Source organism: Semicossyphus pulcher, unplaced genomic scaffold (genome assembly GCF_022749685.1).
Source record: "Semicossyphus pulcher isolate SPU_LCO1_2020_fin unplaced genomic scaffold, fSemPul1.0.p SCAF_3, whole genome shotgun sequence".
In the NCBI taxonomy this organism is placed as follows: domain Eukaryota; kingdom Metazoa; phylum Chordata; class Actinopteri; order Labriformes; family Labridae; genus Semicossyphus; species Semicossyphus pulcher.
The window spans coordinates 28,279,017-28,304,810 of NW_027211704.1; the positions used below are offsets into that span (position 1 = coordinate 28,279,017).

General features: G+C 41.1%; 2 protein-coding genes across 2 annotated transcripts in view; one reads left to right on the forward strand and one right to left on the reverse strand.

The window, feature by feature from the left end:
- Positions 1–2,572: 2,572 nt before the first annotated feature.
- acot8 (acyl-CoA thioesterase 8) lies at positions 2,573–8,692 on the reverse strand. Its single transcript, XM_069678839.1, has 6 exons — positions 8,528–8,692; positions 7,813–7,949; positions 7,351–7,576; positions 6,733–6,890; positions 6,129–6,320; positions 2,573–2,820 (listed from the first exon to the last, which is right to left on the reverse strand). The coding sequence occupies exons 1-6, from the start codon at positions 8,677–8,679 to the stop codon at positions 2,702–2,704; spliced, it is 984 nt and encodes a 327-aa protein (XP_069534940.1). The 5' UTR covers positions 8,680–8,692; the 3' UTR covers positions 2,573–2,701.
- A 6,902-nt stretch (positions 8,693–15,594) lies between these two features.
- The window catches only part of phactr3b (phosphatase and actin regulator 3b), a 50,864-nt gene continuing 40,664 nt past the window's right edge, over positions 15,595–25,794 (forward strand). Inside the window, exon 1 of the mRNA XM_069677721.1 lies at positions 15,595–15,737. Coding sequence (XP_069533822.1) covers positions 15,629–15,737 — 109 coding nt within the window. The 5' untranslated portion in view covers positions 15,595–15,628. The remainder of the gene's footprint in view (positions 15,738–25,794) is intronic.

Genomic DNA, 25,794 nt, shown 5'->3' on the forward strand with positions numbered 1-25,794 from the left:
TACCTCTCTGGCTCTCCCTGCAGTGATGCATGATGGGTGGAAAATGGTAACCAAGGGCGCTAACCACATAACAACCAAGCGGTGCAGCTGTTTGGTCAAATAAATTGGATGGATGGGGAAAATAAAGTCACGTACCGAATCGTGATTCATACCATTCATAATAAGGATTACATTCACAAATGCCGAAATCGAATTTCATAAAAACGTAGTTCCGTAATTTATATAGCGGAACGAAATAAGGGCGGAACTCATCCGCTTGGACACAGTGCGGAAGCCGGACTATAAACCTCACACACATACACACACACACTTCTCTAAATATTAAATATCTTAAGGGTAAGATAAGGTGTAAAGGAGAATTCTTAAGGAAAGGTCTAGGGAAAGACAACCGCGGTGCTCAGAGAGTCCGACTGCACTCACAGGCTGACCGGACGGATCCAATCAGTATGTCTGCCTAAATAACTGCAGCAGCAACTGAAAGTGTTTATTTACTCGCTTTTTTTAATGTATTTATATATTCTACTATGTATAATTCTTTAATTTTATTTATCTACACTTTTTGGTTTACTTTTTAGGGAAAAAATATATGTATATATACCATGAGCAAGTATTTTGCAAAAGTGGCAAGGAAAAAGTTTATTTTAACAGGCAGAAACCTTGAGCAGAACCAGACTTATTGGCCAACAACCACGACTGGATGGGCCAAGAAAGTGGGATTATCTTAAAGCTCCTGTGAGGAGTTTTTACGATGGTTATGAAACAGACTGAAATTAATTCTGATTACTCTATATGACCTACAAATACAAACCAGACCATCAGCGACAAGATTGATTATTTCTATATAGTTAATAGCAGGAAGAGATTTTTTGTTACAAAACACCACTTAAGCTTGTACAGGACAAAATCAGCAGAGATAAGAGGTACGGCTTTGTCCACAGGGGGTGCCAAAATCAACACAAAGTGCTGTAGTATAACTTTATTATTTTGTTACTCGTTATTAAAGCCAGTGCTATTTCTAGTAAAATTACATTGCCTTAGGATGACTTATTTTAGCAAAATGCAGTGAATTCCTGGTTATATAGCATTATTTTAGGCTGATCGCAATTAGGTCCTTTATTTAAGCACATTTTTCTACATAATGAGAAATAAGAATATCTTTAATAGCTTTAAGTGGAGGTTTGGGCTTTGCCTGCACCAAAATTAGGTTGCTGAGAGAGAAATTAAGGTGGAGGCTGTAGGATGCTTGGGTAGCAGTTGTCTACTAATATCTGCTGGCAGAAGATTTAAGGTGGAGGTTTAGGCTTCAGTATGTTTCCTGTAGGTTAAGGACTATGGAGGTGGTGTAGCTATCTGCAGGAGGCAGCAGCTGTAGGTATAGCGTAAGCTGTAGTTGGAAGTTTGGGCAGCATCTGCCTCGCAAAATCTGCCGATGGAATCTCACTCTTTACTCAATATATTCAGAAAATATACTTATACCTAGTACAGGATTACCTTTAAAATGGTATTTTATACGTTCTGCACTGTACCTGATGAAGTTTTCTGAGCTGTCAGGGTGTGTGCAAATTAACTGGCAAATGTAATTTTCGACCTCTGATTGCTCCACTCTGTGGTTCCCACATTTCAAGAAGACTGCACAATATGTGATTCTAAGTCGACCCCCACCAAAATTCAAAAGCACAGCCCAGCAGCTTTCAACTCTTAACATTTAGACTAAGAGAACTGTCAGAAAAATGATGTATTCAAAAAGGAGTCAGTGCACAACAGTTTCTGTCAGTATTACAATACAATATTTAACTTGCGTTTATTCTGACTGGAAATTAGCTTGATTGGAGAAAAGTATAGTTATTCACCACCTCTTCTCTTCCTGGCTCACTGGACCCTCTACAACATTGGCTTTCGTACTATTTTTAAGGTCCTTCAGCATGTTTTGATGCGTTAATGTTTAAAAAGGATAGGAGATGTACTGTAAGTTAATCAGGTTAACAAAGCATTTGATACGTTTTGTCTATTATGTTAAAAACAAGCTGTACAAGGTAAATGTTGAAAAAGGTTTCTTAGCATCCCAAAAATTTCATGTGACATGGTAGCAGGTTGGTGCTGCTTGAAGCTTCTGTGTATAGGACTTTAAATGTACACACTTAATGGTAGCGTCAAGAGCTGCTCCACAATCATTTCGCCCTTTTAAGTACATTGTCTGGGCTGTCCTGCACTTCAGTGACTTCAACTCTTCAGCACTTTTATTTAATTTTCCTTTGGTGGATCAGGTTGTTTATAATCTGGACTGTCCTACACCACAATCATTTCACTGTGTTCATTCTCCACAGGTGAATCAGACTGTTCCTGTCCTTTGTTGTCCTGTTCTACATTCCATTCACCTGCTATTCTTTCTGTCACAGACAAAACTTTAGTTCCAAGAAAACCCCATGAGACAGCAGTGGTAGTTGCATTTGCAAGACAGGCATACAATTGTTACGCTATCTGGGTTTCTACTTTGTAAATAGCTTAGAAACACCTCTCATCTCATTATAAAATATGACAAACAATCATCCATTCTAATCTTTTCCAGTCTTTATTGACCTTGAAATAAGTCTTATTAAAACAATCAGTAAATCCATAAATACATGATCAATTGAATTTCTAAATCAAAATTAAAATAATTAGATTAACAAATAAATAAAAAATAAAAACTTTTGGAATGTTCTTATAGTTTGCTAGGCTCTGTGACTGGTTTTACCCTCAGGACACCCTCCTGGGAACAAGAGGCAGCCAGCACTCCATCTCTTCTCCATAGTCGGCCTTGAACGAGTCCTCTGCTGCCCCCTATGGGACAAAAACACAAACCGCATTAGGCTTAAAGCAGGAATGCAAAAAGATGTCAGATGTGTCAAAGCTGGTAAAAAGATTAATGTTATGGGTGTTAGGAGATTAGCCACAATTGTAGCATACTAGCAATAGGCTCACAAAATATTTTGAAATTTACAGATTTACGCCATTACTAAGCAAATACATGTGGCAGAGAATATGAATGAAATTTGTAACTCACTGTGCAAATACATTTATACAATTCCAGTTAATTTTAGTACAAAATAATTTGTTATTGGGTACAAATATGTTTTAAAAATTATATATTTTCTATAGTCATGATTAGCGATTTCCTGTACCTGAGTTCTCAATGCAAATGATTAGGTTGTTGGTTTTGTAAAAAAAAAAAAGATCAAATTAAGCTGCATTAAAAACTTACAATGTGCAGTGGGCAGTGTGAAGCATCTGAGTAGATAAACAATGAAACACTGTATAAAAACTAAACATCCGATTGCATTTGCATATGTTTTTGTGATCTGTAATAATTTGACCTCCAATACAGGAACTGAATGACCCATTGCTTAGGTGTAGCCATTCTTAAAGGTTCTGCTTTTGTCTCCCTCCTCTCTGGCATCAAGTATCAAAACCTAAATTTCAACTCTGCTCAGGGGGTTTTACCTCACTCCCAGGGGTACAGAATGTAAACAGCTGGTTTGCAGCATGGCAAAAGACCAAAATAATTACACAGGCAATGTGTTTACAGTGCATACGGAAAGTATTCACAGCGCTTCACTTTTTCCACATTTTTTTATGTTACAGCCTTATTCCAAAATGGATTAAATTAATTTTTTTCCTCAAATTTCTACACATAAAACCCCATAATGACAACTTAAAAAAAGTTTGTTTGAAATTTTTGCAAATTTATTAAAAATAAAAAACGAAGAAATCAGTTGTACATAAGTATTCACAGCCTTTGCGATCAAGCTCAAAATTGAGCTCAGGTGCATTCTGTTTCCACTGATTGTCCTTGAGATGTTTCTACAGCTTAACTGGAGTCCACCTGTGGTAAATTCAGTTGATTGGACATGATTAGGAAAGGCACACACCTGTCTATATAAGGTCCCACAGTTAACAGTGCATGTCAGACCACAAAACAAGCATGAAGTCAAAGGAATTGTCTGTAGACCTCCGAGACAGGATTGTCTTGAGGCATAGATCTGGGGAAGGGTACAGAAACATTTCTGCTGCTTTAAAGGTCCCTATGAGCACAGTGGCCTCCATCATCCGAAAATGGAAGAAGTTTGGAACCACCAGAACTCTTCCTAGAGCTGGCCGTCCCTCAAAACTGAGTGATCGGGGGAGAAGGGCTTTAGTTAGGGAGGTGACCAATAACCCGATGGTCACTCTGACAGAGCTCCAGCGTTCCTCTGTGGAGAGAGGAGAACCTTCCAGAAGGACGACCATCGCTGCAGCACTCCACCAATCAGGCCTGTATGGTAGAGTGGCCAGACGGAAGCCACTCCTTAGTAAAAGGCACATGGCAGCCCGCCTGGAGTTTGCCAAAAGGCACCTGAAAGACTCTCAGACCATGAGAAACAAAATTCTCTGGTCTGATGAGACAAAGATCGAACTCTTTGGCGTGAATGCCAAGCGTTATGTTTGGAGGAAACCAGGCACCGCTCATCACCTGGCCAATACCATCCCTACAGTGAAACATGGTGGTGGCAGCATCATGCTGTGGGGATATTTTTCAGCGGCAGGAACTGGAAGACTAGTCAGGATTGAGGGAAAGATGAATGCAGCAATGTACAGAGACATCCTGGAGGAAAACCTGTTCCAGAGCGCTCTTGACCTCAGACTGGGGCGACGGTTCATCTTTCAACAGGACAACGACCCTAAGCACACAGCCAAGATATCGAAGAAGTGGCTTCAGGACAACTCTGTGAATGTCCTGGAGTGGCCCAGCCAGAGCCCAGACTTGAATCCAATTGAACATCTCTGGAGGGATCTGAAAATGGCTGTGCACCGACGCTCCCCATCCAACCTGATGGAGCTTGAGAGGTTTTGTAAAGAGGAATGGGCGAAACTGGCCAAAGATAGGTGTGCCAAGCTTGTGGCTTCATATTCCAAAAGACTTGAGGCTGTAATTGCTGCCAAAGGTGCCACAACCAAGTATTGAGCAAAGGCTGTGAATACTTATGTACAAGTGATTTCTTTGTTTTTTATTTTTAATAAATTAACAAAAAATTCAAACAAACTTTTTTTAAGTTGTCATTATGGGGTTTTGTGTAGAATTTTGAGGAAAAAAATTAATTGAATCCATTTTGGAATAAGGCTGTAACATAAAAAAATGTGGAAAAAGTGAAGCGCTGTGAATACTTTCCGTATGCACTGTAGATAAGCAATTTACTTCAATATACAGGATACAGTGCATATTCTGCTGCAATTTTCTGAATTTGATCATAAAAGCAGTAGATTTCCCATAAATACTCTCTATTTGGTTTATTCAGTTAAAATCTTACAGTTGGTGGGGCCCTTCTGTTGATCTATTTACCAATATTATAAACAATGCTGACATTCATCAATCATTTAATGTAAAAGAAGGAAATCTATACAATCAACACTTTTCAATTGTGGCAAACTCCACAACTAAACTGCTCGTTGACCGGGCAGCGCAAAACAAAAACATAAAATAAAAAATTGTTCCAATGCTGCCATATGGTGGCACTCTTTATATGTATGTGGCCCACAATAATGAAAATATCACGATACAGTGATTCTGTGATAATTGATATATTGCAAGACAATCATAAAATGATCACATTACGATATCTGATTAACTTCTTTAGCCAATTAATTTCCGTTCACGTCATAAATGCCACTGAGAGGATCATGTAGTAGTGACGGGGTGAGTTAAAATGGCAGAAAAATCTGCTTAGATCACCGTATATTAAAATAGCGATATTTGGTGCCAGCCTATTGATAATTGTATTGCAACGGTCAGGACGACGAAATATCGCCGTCTCGATATTTTGTTGCACCCCTAATATTTGTATATGTATTTATTGTTTGGGGTCCTTCAGGGTTTTCCTGATTGTGAAACATCAGTCTGATCTTTTGTCAAAATAAAATACCAAATAACAAAAGCATAGCAATCTAAAAGCACGACAATCAACTGGATACTTTTTCATTATCTAGAACACAGAGCCTGACCTCACAGGTTCCTACAGATTCAGGCTATGGGAAACTCTCAGTGATTGGCCTTTAAGTTCCTGTTGTGGAACCGGCCGGGGTGCTGTTACAGACAGAACAAATTAAGTACTGACCTGCCCATGGGCTCTCACACTGATACAACATCCACTCGTCACTGCGGAAGGTGCTGTGGAACCACATGGCGTGGTCCAGGGAAGCTGAGAACTTGGCCCTGTAGTTTGGATAAGGCAGCAGTGCTGTGCCCAGGAAAGCGTAGTCTGATACATAAGCAGCAACGCAGCAATGCAGCTTCATGTTGCCTTCACCTACATAAACACACAAATAAAAGACATAAAATAATACCATTTCGATACTGGTTTACAGACATTATATACTACAAACATTTTTCATGTGTTCTCATATTGAAAATAATTTATTTCGAGCTTAGTTTTGAAATTGTTTCCACTCGATGATAAAATCTAGAAGTAAAATATATTTCAGTATCCTGAGTTTATTTCATCATGTTATATATAACTGCGTTCTATTTTTACTGATGCATTTATACAATATCCAAAGCATCCCAGCTTACCGTTAATCCTAAGAATGCTGCAAATAAAATGCTATGAAGAGGAATACTATTCATTTTTGAAAATACTCTACAAGTACCCTGTGAACTAGTACATAAGCTATTCAATATTTGTAGTGTTTGCAAGCAAATGTGCAATTAATGCATTTTACCAATATGTCCTCGTGCTCGCACCCAGAATAGCGTCTTCGGCTCAGCTGCTGAAAGTCTGTAAAAGTGCGGTGGGTTGACTGGTTTTATCTCAATGGGGACCTCATTAGCCAGCAGGGTGTTAAGGCCTTGTTTAGCATTTTCTGCTATGTCTGGTTTACTGTGAAACAATAGAAGAAAAAACAGATCATAGTTGAGATGTGATTGTAAACAGCATTGTTTTAAAAAATGAACCTTGCGTTATTTAATACACAAGTATTGCTTAGTTTGTATTTGAGACAGAAGATCAAACACAAACATAGGTTGTGTGTGTCTGTCATCTGTAGGCCTATTGGGATTACATGATTGGTTCTAACCGGAGTCAATTTATTATTCATGGCTTGTTCTTTTTCCAAACATGGAAATAAATGCAAATTATTTGAAGAATTGAACTGTCATAAAGTTCCAATCAAAATAATTATATTTCAATGTTCATTTTCAATGGAACTACACACCAGCAGTGTAACAAGCAAACCAACAATCCCCCTCTGAAAGAAGTCAAAGCCAGAAGATGGTACTAGAGCGGAGAGAATCTTTGCATGTCAATGATAAATTGTTATCAACTAATCGAGCAGCTTTACCTGAGATAAAGATGAATAAGCTCCTCTACAGTGAGCAGGTCTTCAGGCTGAGGGACCATTGGCATGGTGAACTGGTGCTGCAGGGGACTCGGCTGTAGCGTGTGAAAGGAGGCTTGGCAGATGAGTATAGGCTGTCCATGCTGGATGGCCTTGACAGAGCGTACTGTGAAACTGCGACCATCTCTTGTACGCTCCACTTGGTACAGCACTGGCACCTTAGGGTCTCCTGACCCAAAAGAAAAAAAGGATAAAAAAGGAAAAAGTTATTGGACTTCCTGCGGCTAATTAGCAAGATTATTCCATAGAGTGTATAGAGTATGAAAAATGAGGGGTTTTCTTACATTCATGTATTTGCTATGCAAGCATTAGAATTCAAAAATGCTGATAAAACCTATTGTAAGGTAAGGCACAGGTCAATGTAACGGCCAGGTCCTTTACCTTTATAGTTGTGCTTCATCTTACCTGCTCGTACAAAGTAGCAGTGGAGGGAATGGGCAAAGAGATTATCGCTGACAGATTTGGCAGCAGCGACTAGGGCCTGACCAATTATCTGACCACCAAACAAACGCTGACTGCGAGGCACCCAGTGGTGCGTCCCTCTGTGGAAAAATAGAAAACAACTTAAATACATGTAATGCATTCTCTCGATATGATGCTTGTGTAGCTTTGACAGTCAGGGTGATGCGGCCTTTTGTATTTCAATTAAGTAGACAAACAACATTTTTTTTTCTCAACCAGAAAAGTGAAAGAGTGTTATTTTTGAGACTGTAATTCATAGATGTAAACTGTGAACCTTTGGTGTTGTCAATAACTTAAAGTCTGCTCAGTTTTTATCAGCACTTTCTTACCACATTACCACACATCACATTTACTAATTTTAATGCTATTGAAATCCAATAGATGCATTAGAGAATTGCAAAACAGAACGTGACTAGTTGTTTCTTTCATAGAATATGATAATGAGCCCTAATCAAAATGCAGGCTGAGGTCACCAGAACAAAACTGTTTGGTTTTCTAGCGCTTAACGTTTCAAATTATTACGTCTAATACATCGGAGGCTTTGAAACCATTACCAGTCATAATAAGGACTTGAACGTTTACGTGAACGCGATGTACTTAGCATATGTTGTTAATGTCGTTTAATGTCCAGGTAAAGCGACAAACGTAACTCAGTTACCTGTAGAGGTCTACGTCGAGCTTTTCGAGGTTCAAAACGCTGGTAACCAAGACGCTTTTGAGGTCGGGGGTAAACTGGGAAGTAGAATTCTCCGAACTTTCATTTTTAGGAGATTTTAGTGAGACAGAATTATCTCCTTCGCTTTCTGCCATGTTTGTTGACAACTTCTTCCTCTTTCTCTGCGGCTTCTTCTTCTTCAGCATTTCCGGCAGGCTATACACTAAAGAGTATAATGCTGCCCTCCACAGACAGTTTAACTGATTTGTATTATCGAATTAAAACGACCACTTTTTAAAAGAATTTCAAAAGATTTATTTTAAAAAATGGTCCCCTTTCGACTTTTTGTCAAAAGTTTGCCAGAGCTCAACTTGTTTGTTTCTTCAGTTTTGTTGTATTATTATGGCAGATCAGAGAAACTCCTTCGATACTGCTTGCAAGCCAGTGCAGAATACTGTGGACCTTGGAGACTTTTGAGTCGTTTCATCAATTTTCAACCTGTTTAGTTACTGATGAGGGATGTGGAGTCTGGTGAGCAAGTCAGCAGGTAAGTGGGAACAGGTGTGTAGATGGGGAAAGCAGGGACACTCAAGGGAATCTGTTGGAGAATGGCAAGAGGAACAGGAGGAAGGTAAACAGCCTTGGAGACTAAGAACAGACTGGATACTTTGTGCTTTTCATTTTGCTAACTTATGGCTCTGTGTGTCCTCTCTTCTCTCATGACCCAGAAATCTTTACCTCTACCTACCCTAGAGTGAGAGTGAGAAAACACAGGTGTAGCCAATGTGGGGTCTTCTATCAAATGGCTTGACGTATAAAAGCCACAACTCCTCACATGGCACACAGTTAGGCTCTTTAATAACAACTGTCAGTTCCATGAAAAGCCACATTAATATAACAGCAGAGAATGTTCTTACTGTGCTCCTTGTTTTTGTTAAGCCTTGTTTTAAAGAAATTATTGATAAATGTACAACTATGTTATTTTATTTGTAAGTTTAATTAAACTGAGGGCAGAGAGTGACCTCCTGTTCACGGGGCAGCAACACACGTTATTAATACTTGACTGTGATAATTATCATTTGATGTGTAGCTTTGATAATGTTTTAAATACACAGCCGGTGAGTACAATAAACTGCCACTTGTATATATTGACAAAGCCTTGTGGTGATATAACTGAGAACCTTTGGTCAAGACTGGCCTGTAACACTAAAGCTGTTTTCCATTCTTCAGACAAATAAGGATGAAGATGGGCCTGAAAGACACAGTAAGCCACACTCAACTGGCTGAGAAGTGGAACAACTTGAAAAGAGAATTTGAGGTACGTCGGTTATTTGCTGTTTTGTTGCAGATTTTGTTTATTCTTGCATTGTGATAAGCAATGTTTTCAATTGTACTTGTGTGATGATGAGACTGGGACAAACAGAGGGGAGGCCAGAGCAGCGACCTGGTTTACCCGATTGCATGAGGTAGAGGAAAATCCTTTTGTTGTGCCCTCTGTCTTTATGACTCGTGCATTGAGGAAAGCGAGGCCCCTGTGGATGCTCTGGTCATTGAAGGCAATTGCCGGATTCCCTCTACATCTCTGGTTACCTGCCATCCAGCAAGCAATGAGGTGAAAGAGCAAGAGGCAGCAGAGCAGGGGACGAGTGTGCAACAGGGGGGTAATTCCTCCACTTCGGCCTGTCCCGTCCGCTCAAAAGAAGAGAAAGCGTGCTGTTACAGCTGCTGGAGGAGGAGGTGGCAAAAGAGGATGAGCGCTTCTGGGCACAGACTGAACAGCTTTTGGAACGTCTTGAACAATTGGTTCACAAGACTTAGTTCACCTGTGTCTCCAATAGAGGCAAATCCACATGGAGGAAGTAGAATCTGTAAATGGAGAAAGTAGAGAGAAAATGAGCTACCCCATGCCATTGGTTTAGATACGTGAATGACACCTGGGTCAAAATCCAATCTAAGGAAGTGGAAGCCTTCACTGTACACATCAACACAGTAGACAGCAACATCAAGTTTACCAGAGAACCAGAGATGTGAGAGGAAACCTGGCCTTCTTGGACTGTGCAGTGCACATTGAAGAGGACAGAGGCCTCAACATTAAAGTTTACAGGAAACCCACCCACACAGACCAGTACTTACTTATTGATTCTCACCACCCACTAGAACACAAGCTAGGAGTCATTAGAACCCTACACCATAGAGCTCAAAATGTACCCACCAGGACAGAGGGGAAGAAGAAGGAACAGGAACATCCTAGGGAGGCACTTCAGACATGAGGCTACCCAAATGGGACCTTCAGTCAGACTTCTAAAAAACACAATTCCAACAGGAAGGAAGAGAACAACAAACGCCACAGCATTGTTATTCCCTCGAGTATCCGAGAAACTCTGGAGGATTTTACATACACAATATTCCAGTACACTTCAAACCATTGAACACACTCAGACAGAAGCTTGTCCTAAGGGCAAAATACTCAGACATAAACAGAGCAATGTAGTGTATGCAGTACAATGCAATGAGGAATGCAGTGACCTGTACATCTGGAAACAACCCTCCACAAATGCATGGAGCATAGGAAAGCCAGTTCCTCAGGTCAGGACTCAGCTGTCCACCTACATTTAAAGGACAAAGGACACTCCTTTGAAGCCAGCAAGGTTCACATCCTGGCCAGAGAAGGTGGTTGGTTTGAAAGAGGTGTCAAGGAAGCCATCTATGTTAAGCTGGAAAAACCTTTTACAGAGGTGGTGGCCTAAGACATCACCTATCACCCACTTACAATGCAGTGTTGAATTCTCTGCCCAAACAGCTGAGATCACAATCACACTCACACTCAGGATCATGTGAGCTTAACAACCCATCAACACCAGGGGGTACTAACTACTCTCACTCAGTTACCCCTTTCCCACCTAAATTTAGCATGTTGACGCAGGTTTTTCAGATCCGGGAAGACCCACTTATAATGTCTTTGTTCCCATTCCCAGTGGAGTATACTCCTTCCGGTCTCTTTTCTGCTGCGTCACCATCTGACGTTACAAATGCGCCCAAAACAGGTTTAGTAAACAGTGAAGATGTTGCGGTGGTTAGGTCTTTATTGTATCTATTACTCATTTAGTCGATATATCAAACTCGGCAGCAACAAATCTGGAATGATGTTTGAGCACTGCTCGGACGGATAGGGGTTGAATTTGTAGCTGAGATGACAAGGAGTCGCAGAAGTTACCGACAGAGCATAGCATCGCGCTGGAAAGGAGTAGGAGATTAGCGTGTCAACACAGGATTTGTGTTCCCATCAATGCCAATTGGAGCTGAGGTGATATTTACCCGGGTCTACTGCAGATTCTTTTGACCCGGGTCTGAATGCCGATTGTAACCTTTCACACTAAGCAAAGTGTTTGCGGGTATTACTGGTTTTTTTGACCAGTGGGAAAGTGGCTATAGATACTAGGCCACAGCGCAGGGTAACGACACACCCTTGATTAAACAGCTAAATATAAACATTTATCAGATGGTTCTAATTTCACATTCATTATAAAAGATAATTATTTATCACTATAGGGCAATCAATTTGAAGCTGCATATGTTGTACACACAAATACTACCAACAGAACACTTTAATATACTGCAACAAGAGGAATAAAATACCAGGGTGTTATCTAGGCCATTCTATAAAATGGATTAATAAAAAGACAAATATGCTTGAGTGCCAATAAAATTAACAGTGTCTAAAACTGTGGCAGGGCAACAACATGGCTACTGAAAAATTATAATAAAAATTGTGATCCTGTGAGCAGGAAGATGACCGGCCACTCCTTCCCTGCAAGTAACTTCACCCCTCTCCCTCTTGAGTTGACTTGCTGGAGCCACGGGGGGTTTGTCCATGCCCTATACTGACTAGAAGCTGTCCCCTGCTGTCAGGCAAATATTGTGCAGGACAGTACAAGCTGTGTTGATCGCTGATGCATTGTTGTAGTTCACCTTCAGGGCTCTGAACAGGGATCTCCAGTGGGTCTTCAACCTGCCAAACACATGTTCAATTATAAGTGGCCTGGTGCTGGCTGAACCTGCCGTATGATCTCCCTTGTAGTGACTTGCAATAAGGGGTGATGTTCGCAGTAGGTTGGTTAATGCAGGCGTAGACTAGGAGGGTTCCCAGCATCTCTGAACATCCTGCTGTTTTTCTGTAGCCTGGTGTCCTGGACAGACCCTGAGTACCCCACGGATGTGTTTAAGAACTTGCTTGTCCCATTGCATACAGCCTGCAGCCGGATGTATGGAAAAGGTTTCTAATCATCTAGTGCCAGCCAAGGTGTACTGGTAGGGTTTTTGTTCTCACGTAGGATCCATCAGTGGCACCAAACACAGGACTGTGGCCAGCAGCTGGAAACAGTGACCGACCTCTTCCACTTCCTGGTGCGGGAGGGAATCCAATTATGTAATTTCCCAGAACAACAATCTCTGACAACCCTTCATGGACCAGCCTGCACACAGAGGAAAATATTTCGACAAATGTTTAAACAGTTCATATCTTGCTGTAGAAGAATTTATTTCCTTCTATTCTTTGAATTTAGATACCTGTAAGCACAGGGGTACTGCAAAGACCTGGGACACTACGCTGTGTGGTGTCTGTTCTCACTTCATCAGCTGACACTGAAAGATATTTGCATGTTTGGCGTGAATGACCACCTAATTGACAATAGCTTATCCTTATCAAAATTAAATCCTTAATCATTCACACAATTTTTCTAATAGCTCACATTGTGGCATTATTTATATGGGTTAACTGATAATCACATAATGGTTAATTAACCATTGGAATTGCTACGTATAAAAGATTGAAAAAGAACATTTTCAGTTTGGAGGGCTGAGGGTGAGCGAGAGGCTGTAAGGGGAACTGAGGAGCAGATTGTGGCAGATGAATAATTTGGCAGCTACATCAGTTAACCCCTAATAGTAAGGACATTTCAGATCAAACTGTGATAGGAATCAATGATGTTATCAGCACATATTTTATAAGATCTATAAATAACCGACATTATTTTTTTGTAAATTAGAATCACAATTTCACAGCAGAGAAATGTTAAATCAGATGGATTGAAATTGAGTGGTCTCCCCTGTATCCACGTGATCGTTGGCATGGATGCGGGAAGAGTGGGCTGTACTTAATGTGGCCCAGGACACATGTGCGTACACACTGCCAGAAGTATGTTGATAAATGTGTTCCAGACCACCTCCGTATGTGGCCTGAGTGATCGGATCTGAAAGCCTCCTTAATCTGCCCTGTGTGTGTTCACACATGTACATAAGGCTGTCCACTTGTGATCTGATCACCAAAACCAAATGTGAACACGGCCTTAAAGAGGTTTTCAAAAGTGCTTGAAACGCACCGTAAAAGAGGCCAAACAGTTTGCCTTCACAAGTAGGCTACTGACAGATTCACTGAGGAAACCTGCTACATGTGCTGATAAAACTATATGTTCATATACTACAAACTTCAACTCATTTACCATCATGAATGAACCCCACAAAGAAGATTATATTATTTTTAAACACACTTTGCCTGAAAAATCATAACAATGTTTTGCTATTTGTTACAATACCGGACTAGGCCAAATTTTGATGTTGATTTTCCTAATCCAGCCCTGCCCCAAGGTGTGTACCAAATTTGAAGCCAATTTGACTTGTTATTCATTCTTGTTATCCTGATTAAAATCTGATCTCTGTCCTCCAGAGAAAAACCTGCAGTCAGAGGTCAGAGCAGAATGATGACGGAGGTACTGATGCCAGCTTGTTGTATGGATTACGTTAACACCCATCCAAACACAGTGAGGATCAGACTACCTCCAGATGTAGTGAAGCTGAATTGACCACATTGTGATCATGACAATCTTTTTTACAGTTAAGGGTCATGATGCATTTACACCTTGCATTTGTGTGTTTTATTTTAATACCAGGTTTATACATGGTCTGCAAAAATCAGACCATAGTTCTTGGAGTTCTCACTTTAAAATCTGAATTCTGACTTTTATCTCAGAATTGTGATTGTTTTTATACTGAAAATTTTGTATTTCATTTTTTACTTGTTCTATTTTTTTAACTACTACTACTACTACTATTAATAATAATATAATAATAATATTATAACAATAATCTGCAAATGAAGTCAATATTCTACGTTTAAAGTTCACTTTGAACTCAGAATTATGACTATAATCTCAATTAAATAATACATTTTTTAAAAATGTCATTTAAATAGAAATAAATTAGAATCTAAATAATTTTAAATATTTCTTTCACATGGGGCCCAAGTCCTCTTCAGTATTTTAAGATGATTACCAAAGGTTTAAGCTTAGCCGTGAAACAAGTTCCATCCTCTCTAATTGTAGGCCTGCGTGCTTTATTCTATACATGTGGAAGACTTAGTCCATTGGGAAAAGGTCATTAAGAAGTCCTCATTTTCTTTCAATCCCAAGCGGACGTGAATCCAACGCTACCTTAAAGGGCTGTAGGACATTTCGCATTTAACAGTGGCCTTTCATATGAGCAATCAAAGCGCAGTTGCGATCCTGGCTTACACCCATAAAAATGAGCTGTACTGTTTTGTAAACGGCAGATTATTTAAACCCATACATATTTCCCCTGTAAGGTTAGACTTCGAAGATATCTAGTCGGCCATTGTGGTTTCATCTTTGTTAATTTTAGTTCTCGATTTAGCCTATTTCTCCTCCAAATCAATCAGTGTAATTTACTGTAGATTTGTCAAACTAGTAGCATCAATGTAATTACAAGTTGTCTAAAAAGCTGAACGTGTGTTCAGTAAAGAAAACGGATTTAAAATCTCCTTTGCAATACTGGGACAATTTATATTGTTTAAAGCCAAGACAAACTGTCAAGCCGAAGTTAGATCTTTGAATATGGGGTTTACGAGCAGCACTTGAAGGTGGCATGATGCTGCGCGCGTAATGGATTTCCCCAGCACTGCTGCTTATCGGGGACCAGAAGCTGCAGCTGCAGCAGTCCAACCACATTAAATCTTCTCCACCACTTGATGCCGGTGACCTTGGCTGACGGTGATTACGTCTCACAATCTTACATTGTGCTTTTCTGTTCACCATGGCATCATCGGACGGGCTGGATGAGGATTGCGTGTTGCAGCGGGGGAGATCTCAGAGTGACCCGAGCAGCATCACCGAGGTCCGCTTGGGTGAAGCGCACAGAGCAGGTAAGAGGAGAGGGGGGCCTAAACGCATCTTACATTTGTCACCTGCTCAATACTTTTGTTCCTTTGGCTGGAGGTTGGAGGGGCAACACATCACGATGTCGGGGTTCGCCTGCAGCCGATCACATCCGCGGTGATCTCAGTGAATTGGTATGCAACAAACGTAGGTCGTGTTGTAAACGTGCGTCATTTAGTATCCCTGATATGTACCCAATACTGTTCAGTGCTGTAGGCCTTCCACATGAAATGTCTTCAATAATAATGCCCTTCACAATATCACAGTGAATTAGGCTGTTGTCCAACTGGTGTCTTACTGGAGACATTTAATTTTTTACAGCGGTATCCACTTTATGACAGCAAAAGGATGCATTGATTGGCTGATTTTGGTCAGTGACAGACAAATATGCCCAGTCTATCAAGGTGTGAATTACATCTCTAAATATAAAATGGAAAATCTGCAACGAAACAAAACAGAACATGCATAGAAGACAGGGACATTTGCTCCATTGCCAACAGAAAGCTCAATAGTAGCTCAGCAGTACCCTATTTCACTCAGCCTCCTTGTAGGATCTATCATGACCACAGGCCTAATGGCATGTAACCTGTCAGCACACCTACACACACTACTATAACTAGAGTGAGAGGGGCCTTCACAACTGGAGTGAGGGATGGCCAATCACTTCACCTGGTACCAGCCGACTAGCATGCAAATCAATGAATGCCCATATTTCAACATGCAGTTAGGTGTGTATAACTAATATTCATCCAGCATAGCTCAACATAGTGCTGATGTGTGACTGTGTACCTTCTGTATTGAGTCAGTTTTATCCTTTAACTTGGAATTAACCAGTACCACAGGGAAAGGGGGAGTGAGACTTGTAGAGGTATGATCTCTGACATAATCAGAAGAAAACACTTGACTCAAAGTATAAAATGATCAAAACAACATATTACAAATAAATGATAGTTATAACATAAATACAACATTCTATTCATATATAAAACAGTCCAGTTAACAAAATTCTATGGGCATCATTGAAAGACTGAACGTGCAATTTGGCATCACACATGTGCTGCAGTATGTTGAGTTGAGGCTGATGGGAGTGCTGGTTGTGTATTTGGCTGTTTCCATGGTAATCCAAATGGCAGAAGGCAGCACTTGGCTCTCCAACTGTGAGCCGACATGGTGTTTGTCTGCTTCACTTACTGGTCGTTTTTTTTCAATGCACTCGGTGATGTACAGCAGCCAGCCATTCAAAGTGAAATGCCACTTAGACTGTGAATCGTGTTTATTGGAGAGATGGGATTCACATTTCCACTGGGAAATCGCTGGGCAGGCAATAACTGTTGCTCAAGTGCTACCAAGCAGCAGACGAAAGATATACTGTTTGAAAGGCACTGAGCAATATATCGATATGAAAACATAAAAAATTACAGATTTAAACTTGCAGGCTCTTGACGTCGCTGTTTGCCAGCCATCATCGCCCACATTCTGTAGAGTCAACTGGTTTCATGACAGACTGACAGCAGGAAAAGGGATGAACAGGAAAGTTGATACTGTACAGCTGTTGTATCGTTGCAAATAAGGGACTCAGTTACTGAATCACAGTGTGACGTGTGCGGGGGTTGCAGTATAATATATAAGTCAGGATTCTGGGCTCCATATTATTCATACATGCATTCATACTGCACTACACTTTCATTTTCACTTGTGTGTGATATTACAGTCTGTTTGAACATCAGACCGTTTCACAGGGCCGGCTATCTTTAGACACGAGGGCCACAGCAATGCTGCAGAAAGGATCTTCAAGCTCTCTTGCCAACGGTGAATATTGTTGCGCTCATGCCCTCAGTTTCGAATTCCAGTGCTTGTCACGTTGTCGTGGTTGTTATGGTTACATAACAGCGTTGGTGTACATGCAACTCTGAGATAACGCTAGCAGGATTGTCCTGGGATGTACCGCTTATTCCCTTCTAAAACTTCAGGTCAAATACACCTGGGTTCTCTAAAGTGCCATAGCAGATTTTATCCAAAGCTGACGTTTCCTGTGCAGCTTCAGGCAGGCAGGGTTTAGGCAATGCAGCAGTGAACCCCCCCATCCCACCCCCACCCTTCCCCACGCCTCCATCCCCTCTGCTCGGTGCTAACCCTTTCATAGCCCTGGCACCCCTACTGCGGCTTTGATCCTGGCACTTGAAGAATCATCCCCATTAAAGGGGAGAAAAAAGGGAGCGACAGATCTCTGATGGTGGCATTATCATGGCACCCAGCTGGGCAATGTCACAGTGCATAAGCTGCACAGTAGACTGGACTTAATATATAACTGACTTCTTGTTCTTTTTCTTTATGATGAATGAAGAACATTAAGTCTTTTCTCTACTGCATATGGCTGCACAAATACAGAAAAATCACTTCCCATTAATGCTTCGCAGCCTACTCTATTAGTGCTCATGTTGATGCTTATTTTGCAGCATACATAGCACTGAGAATTACGATTCAACCTGAATATAGGTGAAGCAGAACTTACCGCCTGAAGGCCTTGTTGATGCTCTGCGCCATCAGATAGACAGCAGACTGAGAATAAAACACTTAGGTTGATTAAAATCTCTTTTTATCGACTTCTGTATATGGTTTCATACGGAGTCTGTGATAAGCAACCACCTTGTTCAGGACATACAGGTTACATCACTAGCTCTGTTCTAGATGATGCAGAACAGTTAGTGCAGCCAAAACAATGTAGCCCAAAGGTGAAACTCATGCTGCATTCAGATTTTGGCAAATGCAGTAGCCAGAAAAAAAACGATATTCATGTCTTTCATCAGGTGCAGATGCATTGTGACACTTAGCGTGCCTGCAAACAGCACTTGGCATAAGGACTCTCATTCTTCCAACTTTTACAGTCTGCTGTTAGTGAAATTGTGATTGCGAAAAATAAGTCAAATTGGTCTATATTTGTTTCATTAAGAAGTAACTGAATGATGAAATAATCATACACAAATACTCCATTTTGGCATTTGGTTAACTTAAAGTTGACTCCATATGTAAGATGTAATCTGTCATTTTCAAGGCAGCATAACCCTTCGATTCCACAGGATCCGTCTCCGGCGTGTTCCATGTGCGCCGCGACCTCTGGAGTCAATCAGAAGCGTGTCTCCGCTCTGTTTCGCTAAAGAGACGCGATCTGCTCAACAGAGCAGATCGTTCCAAACAGGAAGTCACACACGAAAGCAGCATACAGCATCCGGTCATTTCAAAATAAAACACCATGTTCAGACCGGTACAGACTCCTGTTTTTTTCTGTTTATTTTAAGATCAACACACTGAAATCTCAAAAAAAGAACACTTTTAATAGCCTCCATGGTAGAAGCACAAAAATCACTCAATGATTTCCAAATAAGCAGATAATCAACCTCGGATGTGCAAACTGAACTGTAGTTTGTGTGTTGCTCTGCTAACATTAATGTTATCGCGTGATTTCTCAGTTCTCACGTGATAATGTAGTTCTCCCGCGATCTTGTGATCTCGCGAATCCAGCTGCTTGGGCCAGCACTCCGCTGCGCTGCTGACCAGACACGCTTCCTGTGGGCGAGGGCTCGTGCCGCTGATGGACCAGAAACACGGCAGAGACGGAACGCGCCGGAGATGGATCCTGTGTGATCGCGGGGTAATCTTGGAAGTGCTTCAAATCGAACTTGAAGCTGCACCTACCAATGTTAGTGTCAGTAGGGGACTATAAAACAGCATCAGACTGCGGGAATCTTTTTGGATGCATGTAGAAATGACTGGGATGCCCTATCGGTCCCTGGTGTTGTCTCTTTCCTGCAGGAGTCGACACAGAGCTGGTGCTCTTGTACTAATCTGAAATGCCGGTTTTACATCGAAGTCGTTTACCTTTTGATTTATTGTCATTTATTTTGTGTTTTCTTGTTGTGATTTGACCTGCTGGGAAGTGCCTTCTTCATTGAGTTGGAGAGTAACAGTGAGCCACATGGAATACACTTAGCTCTTACTATCTTGTTGTCTTTGTCCACAAATTGCATGAAGAAGGCCCAGACAGAACAGATGCTTCTAGGCTTTACCTTATTACATCCATTTTCCTTTATCTTCTATTTCACCTCTGTGAAAAAGGTATTCATCTCTTCTCGACACTGCCACCTTCAGCTCGCTGGAACGACTGCTCAGCGTCTTTTTACCTTACTTTGCTCTTGTAATCAGATCCTAAATCAGCCTGATCATCACCAAGTTACACACACATGATTATGCGTGTCTCTTGAGGTAAGCGCTGATCATCTGTCTTCTTGTATCCACTTGGGTATTATACATAATTCTAAGCAGAACGGGGACTCATAGTATAAAAGCCCTGACCAACTGACCATAACAAAATCTGGGTTTTCTCTTGCGTCATAGAGTCCAGGTACACTCATGAAGAGAGAGAAAGTGTATTCAAGTGTTGGAATGTAATATAACCAAAATATTGACAAGGCACATCTATGAACATAAAGTTATCATCTCGAAGATCTCAGTTAAGTTCTCTTTTGAGGCACCTATGGCGATAAACGGTAGTTGCGGTAATTGACTCCGGTTGTAACGATTGATTTTCCTAGCTGACAGTCGCTTTCCTGTATCTGTAGTTATCGATCTTTTCTTTGTTTGTTCAGCCATAGTAGATTAGTCTTTACTCGCAACACTTGCAGAGACCAGAAAAGCAGCCGCTTAGCTCCACCTACCCTCTCTGGCAGACTAACCACTGCTGGGTGATGGAAAACGCGTCACTAACTGGACGCCGCTTGTGATTTTTTCCACAAATGTTGCCATAGACACCCAGTCCATAATACTGTAAAATGCAAAGGCTTTCATCAGTGGGCCATAGGCTCAATCACCATTGTGTTACCTCATTCGGCGATAGATAGTGAGTAAACAGACATTTATTTAAAAGAAAATCTTCGAGATTATAACTTTAAGGTTTGTAAGCCTGAAGAGTTTTGGGTCCCTAGGTATAAAGTGTTTCTCTTCCTTTAGCCACGAGATGCACAAGTTTTGTTTGATTTCCAAGTATAAAAGCTATAAGACCTTGTTTTTTGGTAAATGAACTCCTTTTTGCTTGATCACAGGGTAACTGTTACGTAACTTCTAGAAGAAGACAAAAAGCCTTGCTAGAGGCTCTTTGGCACATCCATGCACAGTGACAATGCTGACATTATGACTTTCGCAGGTCTTAGGTGATGAATGACAAATACGGCTTTGGATCTGATGGGCACATGGAAGTCAAGTCAAGTGATTACAATTCATAAGGTTGTCAAGAATGGCGTTCAAATTTTCTTTTAAGCTAAGGTCTCTTTAAAATGCATCTTGATATCTGTGTTGATAGTATTTGTCTCTGATCTAAAGCCCTTTTCCCATTTGGGAAAGGCTACAATTGGCATTCAGACCCGAGTCAAATGACTCGTGACAGGCAGTAGACCCAGGTTATTATCGCCTTGGCTCCTGTCAGCATTGATGGGAACACGCTAATCTCCGCCCCCTTTCTGGCGCGATGCTATGCTCCATCGGTAACTTCTGCGACTCCTTGTCATCTCAGCTACAAATTCCGCCCATCTCTGTCCAAGCAGTGCTCCAACATCATTCAAAATTTGTTGCCGCAGTGTTTGATAAATAGACTGAATGAGCAGGGCCGGCTCAAGGCATAGGCGATATATGAGCCTCAAACATTTCGAATGAAGCCTCGATGTTGAATTCAAGCCTACTGCCTTCACTCCCAACCTTCAATCCCAACCTCTCTCTGCTCCGCCCGCATTAACCGTCACTCTGCCGCTCTCTCTCCCTTTCTCGACCACTCACTCAGTGCACTACTCCTGACACGTTACAAGACAGGAGAGGTGCGTTCAAGTCCAGTTGGAAAAACCCAAACTTGATCTTTTAATAGAGGGGAGGGTAAGAGGTTTTTTGTTGTACATTAGCTTGCCCTACAGATGACAGAGAGAACGACATGCAGCACATACTGTAAAAGAAAGGGAGGGGAAGAGAGACAGCAGCATGTGATGGAAAGAGAGAGAGATGAAAGAGACAAAGAAAATCTGTCTTAAAAAGTTTATTGAGTGTGTTGAATTTCCCATTTTTTCAATTCTCTTCAATAAATGTTAAATGAAAGCAGTTGAGATGCACATTTTTAAATTTTCAATGATTACTTTGAATGTAAATAAAGTATAAAATTGCATCAAAACAGAGCTTTTTATTAAAAAATTCCTGGGGAGAATCCCCCCGACCCGCCTCCTGTCCTCATATCCCAACACATTGTAGTAATTTCGATCCATCTTTATTGCAATATCAAACCTAATGATCAGGTCTTTTACTGCATAACTGTGTTGCACACTGGCATGCAAAATAAAAAATTCTATTGTGTGGCAGAAAAATGATTTTCTTTACCATTTGCAGTGGGGGGCACCAAATTCTAAACTTGCCTAGGGTGCCAAAATGAATGAGTAATAGATACAATAAAGACCTAACCACCGTAACATCTTCACTATTTACTAACCCTGTCTCCGGTGTGTTTGTGACAGACATGAGACTGGAGGATCGTAGAACAGAATCTTTTATGCTTGCGTTGTAGAAGAGGTCTTTAAATGCGGCTAAGTGAGGTCAAGAGCAGCTGAAAGTGAATCAGTAGGTGGAACTGCAACAATGGGGCTCTTTTTAGCATTGGAACAGATGTTACATAAATAAGGTAAGCTGTCACTGTCAAAAGGTGTCCAACACTGCAGTCACCTGACCTCTCACAAATAAGGACAAATGAATTTCAAGGTTGCCTATACTGTCTCCATGAACAGACATTTACTCAGGATTACTCAGGACTATACTGCAAGGCTTAAGATGAGTTGGCATAAGACTTAAGTGAGATGAGTTTTAAAAGAATCTTCTCTTCATGACAAATCTGTGAGAACACTGCCGTCAGCATTAGGAGAAGCTTTCAAATCTTTTGAAGTTCAATCAGAGGAGGCTAAAACTGAAAAAAATACACTCAGAAAAGCAAACTGCTTACTTAATGCCCCTCAGCGGCTATTTATAGAGCTGATGCAACTTCTCAGAGTTTTTTCGGTTCTCATGTCTATTTCAAAAGTGGAACAACTGGAAGCAGTGATAAAGGATTTAGCATGGACCGCATAGTGATGATTAATGTGGAGCATTGCAGGAGTGATGTGACTCTAATCTAGGACCATAAATGAAAATGTGACTGCTGAGAGAGTAAAACGTTGTTCCATCTCTGAGTTTTACCCTTGAGTCTTTGGTGCAGCATTGATTTTTTTTTATAAGCCAACCAAGACACAGTGGAACAGTGGCTAATTCAAAAGCACCTACTACTTCTTATGCCAACTCATCTCTCATGCCATTATGCACTATGCAGAGATGTCCCCACTTCCCGCTGACGACAAGGCCCCGAGGAGCAGCAGAGAGGCAGGACAAAACATGACATCAGCCTCCACCAATGTAATGAGGGGACATATACGGCACTCTGTAGAGGACTTGCACACTGTACATACAGGGCCGTAGCAAGAATTTTAGAAATACTGAGGTCACAAGTCCAAATTCTACCATCAGAACCCAATCGACCATAAGATTTTTTAAGAATCTCAGACTGGACTGTTGGAAGCCCAGTTGCATTGTGGGTAATGCAGACACCAGCCCCTTTTACATTGCCAGTTCAGGACGGGACTGTTACATCTCGTCGTTTCAGTCGTTCCACTGTCAAGCCAGCATCGGAGGCAGTAACAGAGGCGTAACTGCATCAGTGTCAACCGCGGCAGGGCAGAACAGTGCTGTGTGTATTTATGTGAAGCTTGCACCGTTTGTTCACAAGTCGCACGCCTTTTGCTTCCACAACGCCAGAACGCTATGTAAAACATCATGATGCAGATTTGTAAAAAGTAAAAATGAAGCTTTGTCAGGTCTGTCCTCAAGAGGAGAGAGAAATTACTTTTAAAATGCTCGTTTTCTGAACGGAGGTCGGATTGATCATTTTAGATGCATTCAAGAAAGTTGGGAAATCTGAACGCTGAATGACTTTCATGACACCGTGAATTTATCTCAAGTTGAATTTTAGATCTAGAACGGATTGTTAGCTGTTCGCATGCAGATGTCTGTTTAAAGAGATTAATAAGAAGCTAAATCGTCGCCAGATGATGCTTATGGGAGCCAGGATGACATTACAGTGCATTATGTTCCGCCTGCTTTTGCTCTCCACACAGACTGATTTCCTGCATACGCTGCAGCCTGCTGATACGTGATTAGTCAATATTACTCGGACTACAATCGTACTACAAATGCAAACCAGAACACTCGCTGTCCTGGAAATCCACGTCCCTGCTGACAGATTCTACATTTCTATGTAGAATCTATAGAGATTAACCTTTATGTAACCAACCCATCCAATATTTGCCCACATGGCCTGTACATGGGTTATTCGGACTCAAAATGAGCATGGGCTCCGAATGGGCTATTTGTTGGTTGGTGTTGTGGCCCACATGACATACTATTCAGACAGTCAACAGGGGTACTGGATAGGCTCACATGGGCTGCATTCTACCCTTATGGGCCCTGTATTAAGCCCATGAAGGGTCCTTTATCACCTTGTCTTGGCAATTATGGACTCTGAGGACATAATCGAAGGAAGTATTTTAAGATGATAAGGTAAAAGATGCTAAGCTCTTCTACATTGCTCATGTTCATTTTTGTTAATATACAGTTTTCAAAAGGTGCCAGTCGACTGCTTGACTGCTGCCAAAGCTTTTGCAAAATGAGTTGCTTTGAACAGCTTTTCACTTTTGTGTGATTTGACCATCTGCTTGAATCATGAGTAAAATATCTGATATCAAGGGTTAAAATTAACATCAGAGAAACAAGATGTAGTAATGTGCTTCTTCTGTTTCATGGCAGGGTTTCCCTTTTAGGGAACAGAGAATAAAAAAGTCCTGGTCTCTATGTACACACTTGATAGAACGGCAGCACAAACAGAAATGGTTTACTGTACTAACCCCCTCCCCATTACATACACACACAAACAAACAAGCACACTGACACACACTGTCTCCCCTCCCCCAACTAAACTAGGGATCTCTTAACAACAAGGATGTCACACATACAGTAGGACTTAAACAGCTCTGATTTTATGTCATGTTCTTAAATTGTGAAGCCGTGACCAAAGAGATAAATGGCTTGTGACTGCTCTGCACCTTGTTCTCTATATCCATAATATGTACGTGAGCGAAACTGCTTTCATGAATTTAAATGGATGTTGTTCAGCATGTGTACCCCTTTGTTTTGCGTCCTGATGGGGTTTAACATGCTTGATATGCAGTCACATTTTGGTAGTAACAGAATGTGATCCTGAGCATGGATGTGCATATAACTTAGTTTTATTTATATAAAGACAGTTTACTACATGTGTAGCAGATGCAAAGATCTACCCAGTAACTGGGCTTGGCATGTTGGGGGGAGCTACTTGACTTAAGCTGTCAGCCATTTACACATAATGCATCTTTTATGAATGTTTCATGTGCTGACCTAATTCCTTTCAGAGCGGAGTAAGAGCAATATGTTGCACATGAGAACACACCAGAGCTTCCAGCTGATCCTTTTGACATAGGAATGGCCAGACACATGGAAACAGAGCTGTGATATGACCACTTGGATGCCCGAGAAAGACAAGAATAAAGGCTGTAGACCCTCCCAGCTTATTTTCATAACTAATTGTCACTTGCCATGTTTTTAAAAAATCTACACTGCGTCCCACAGAAACAGGGAATAGAAAGAGTCTAGTGAGAGCTTGATCACAAAAAGAGACGGTTTGCTCTCTGTGGCAGATGTAATTAAAACAAACACTTAAGCCCAGAGCAGAATAGAGAGACTGATCACTCAGACTTGGAAAATCTCAGCAGTGTAAAGGAAGGCAGAGGAGGAGGGGCGGGGGCAGCAGCTGCAAAAATCTGTCTGCTGGAATGAGGCCCTAAAAAGTAATAATAAAAGCTGCTAATCAGCACTGAACTGCTGTTCTGACTTGACTCTGGT